This window comes from Cyberlindnera jadinii (assembly GCF_001661405.1).
Source record: "Cyberlindnera jadinii NRRL Y-1542 unplaced genomic scaffold CYBJAscaffold_4, whole genome shotgun sequence".
Taxonomy (NCBI): Eukaryota; Fungi; Ascomycota; class Saccharomycetes; order Phaffomycetales; family Wickerhamomycetaceae; genus Williopsis; species Williopsis jadinii.
This window is the reverse complement of record NW_017963655.1, coordinates 73,324-76,154: the sequence shown is the minus strand read 5'-3', so window position 1 is coordinate 76,154 and position 2,831 is coordinate 73,324. Positions and strand designations below refer to the sequence as shown.

The 2,831-nt window shown below is 42.8% G+C and overlaps 1 protein-coding gene across 1 annotated transcript; it reads right to left on the bottom strand.

Moving 5' to 3' along the window:
* Positions 1-2,502: 2,502 nt before the first annotated feature.
* Positions 2,503-2,802, bottom strand: CYBJADRAFT_172132 (uncharacterized protein; the record flags this gene model as incomplete). Its single annotated transcript, XM_020216297.1, has 1 exon — positions 2,503-2,802. One exon carries the CDS (start codon positions 2,800-2,802, stop codon positions 2,503-2,505), a length of 300 nt encoding a protein of 99 aa, XP_020071184.1.
* Positions 2,803-2,831: the final 29 nt, after the last annotated feature.

Below are 2,831 nucleotides of genomic sequence, written 5' to 3'. Positions count from 1 at the left end.
AGCACCGGGTGTGCCTCCACAGCGGATGATGATGTTTTAACGTCACTCATAACTGTCCTGTTGCTATGACAATACACCGGTCTTGGTTTATCGTTTATAGATTGAGTTGATCGACAGGACGGCTAGCGTGGCTATGGCTATGGCTACAAAGGCAGAAGCGTGACATTCTTCCTCTTTATATATAATCTCGGATTGAGGCACACGGGGACACCGTTTAAAAGATCTCCTCGAGAACAGATAATCACATATCAAAGTTTACTTGCGTGTCGCATCGATAAAGCAGGCCAATGAAAGCAAGAGCTTCCGCGCAAACGGCCCTTGCCCACCAAATAGCTGCAAAAATAGGTCGCTGGTTGAAACTACCATGTGTTGTGGGGCCAAGAGCATCTGCTACGTGGGATCCTGCTCATGAATTACATGGAATATAGAGGCACAGCCGAGGAAATGGCCCTGTATCTAACTGTTTCTCTTAGTGTTGTGACGTCTTCGCTATGCCCTATTGTGATTTGAATCCTTATCTGCCATTCCTAATGTGGAAGGTGCTAACCGGTAACCTAAGCAGGGAGTTTTGCTTGGTTTGTCTTTGTTTCTTTTTTTGGGGGGCGGCAGATTAGGTGTGGATGGCCCGATGGCTTTCTACAATGATGGGTCCACCTGTTTGGCTGCCATGTAAAGTGCATTGTCATTAAGGTGAAAGGTGTGACTGACTATGACCACCTGGGAATATGGTCCATCATTCTATCCTAATCTGTGAGGAGCATTCAAGGAGTCGTCTACTTTATTAAGTTACTTGCCGCGCGGAGTTTTTTGTGAAGTTGGTCCTCTCCCGACTGTCAAGGGAACCGGAAATTATTTTACAACCGCTTGGCCATCACTGGCGATACTCCGTTATTGATTGCTGATCACTAGCCATAACAAAACTAATCGTAATCAGTGATCGCCACTGTAAACTAAGATTTACGTAAGCGACTCCCTCTAAATGTACAGATCAATGCTCTTTGCATTGATCCGCACTCTATGCGTGGATTGCAGAACGTATAAGTCTCGGTCAGGACTCCCAGTAAGGTGGGTTCGAACAACGTTTCACACAAACAGAAACAAAAATGTCTCCAATTCCGCGCATTAACTAACGCGTGGCCACAATGTGCAGTGCTTGAGCAGTAAAATGGACCCCGAACACTTCGAACACTTCTAAGTGTATCAGAGGATAGTGGAACGGCGCGGCTGAGATTGATATAGACAGATATACACTATTAATCCGATTTTGGTATTTGATTGCGGTTGAGATTGTTAAACTAGTTACACAGTCCCGATCAAGGCAGAACAACCAGCTGATAATTCCCTACATAGGATCTACTCTGAAGCCACAACTTATATATATTACATCACACCAACAACGTAGAATGACACTAATAAAAATTGCAAATCGGCCTTGAAATTACCTCAAGTGTGCCAAACCGTAGCCCACACACCAACTAAGAGATACACAGAGTATGGGCATGCAATGTTCAATACTCTATGAGACATAGTCATTCATATTAGAATGATGCTAATAACAATACCGGTTCGGTCTCCAAGTGCTCCCCAAACATGGCAATCCTTGTTCGACACACCATGTAAGAGATCCACCAAGTCTGAGAGCATGCGATCCTCAATACTTCCAGGGATGTAATCATTCATAAATTGGTCAAATTCATCAAAAAACAGGAAATATTTGCTTATATCTCAACAACAAAACAAAATTAAGAACATCTACGGGGTCAAACAGTCACACTGATCTATACCATCATATGTAACGACCTTCAGCTTGATTAAATTGGTTGTTCTTGCTAAATAACCCCCCCCCCCCCAATTCAATTTCCTACTATATAACTGAGGCCCGTCGTTACTCCAACAACCTTAAAAATGCAAGGGCGTTGCTTCGCCATGACCATCAAGTCACAGGATCAACTCTTACAGACAAAGTTGGTCTACAAAAGGATCAGCCATGGTCTGTTCATGGCCAGATTTACATTACACGCTCAAGGTTGACCTACGTAAATAACTCCTGCATGCTTTTGACCAAAGGTCTATGCAATAACCAAGGTGATCACATAGTGATCAGTGAAGTGTTTGAAAAGTCGCCACACACATAAAGAGCGAGATAAATCTTTTCCATACTAACGGGACTTAGATTAGTATCGTTCTAATTATCCACACAATTCACACGCTTGCGACTATATATACGAAATCTTACGCTACGGTTACAGGAAACTCTTCAAGAGCAGATTTGGAAAGTTCCAAAGGCATCCTATTAACGAGGAACCAGATATTAAAGCCAATACCCGAAAGGCCACGCAAAGCAAGTTGATCGGGAAGGTCCAAATCGCGTTCACCATACTGAAGCTATACAGGTCAACATGTGCGTTCCTATGGTTCAACACAAATGGAGGGCAGCATCTTAGATACCTTTAGTACAAACAGTATAAGAAACAAGAGAGCCCAATCATTATTAACCCGTACTCAAGCGTATTTATCTGCCTTTGATGAGGACAAAACTGTGTCTATTTGGTCTTCAGATGAACCTTCAACACCGTTAATAGTATCAAGGTAAACTTCCTCGTCCAAATTGGATTTTGGACCTGTGTAGTACTTTTTCTTGTATGTGAAGTAATAAACAACGGAAAGGATCCAGATGCCACAGTTGATGACAACAGCGTAGTTCATGGTGTCTTTATCTGGATGTCTGGTGCTTGGGAAGCAGGCAAGAACAATAAGAAACGCTTGGAATGCAAGTGCAGTGAAGTTAATGCAAAATGACATTTTAGCACCATAATGAAACTTGCCTGGGA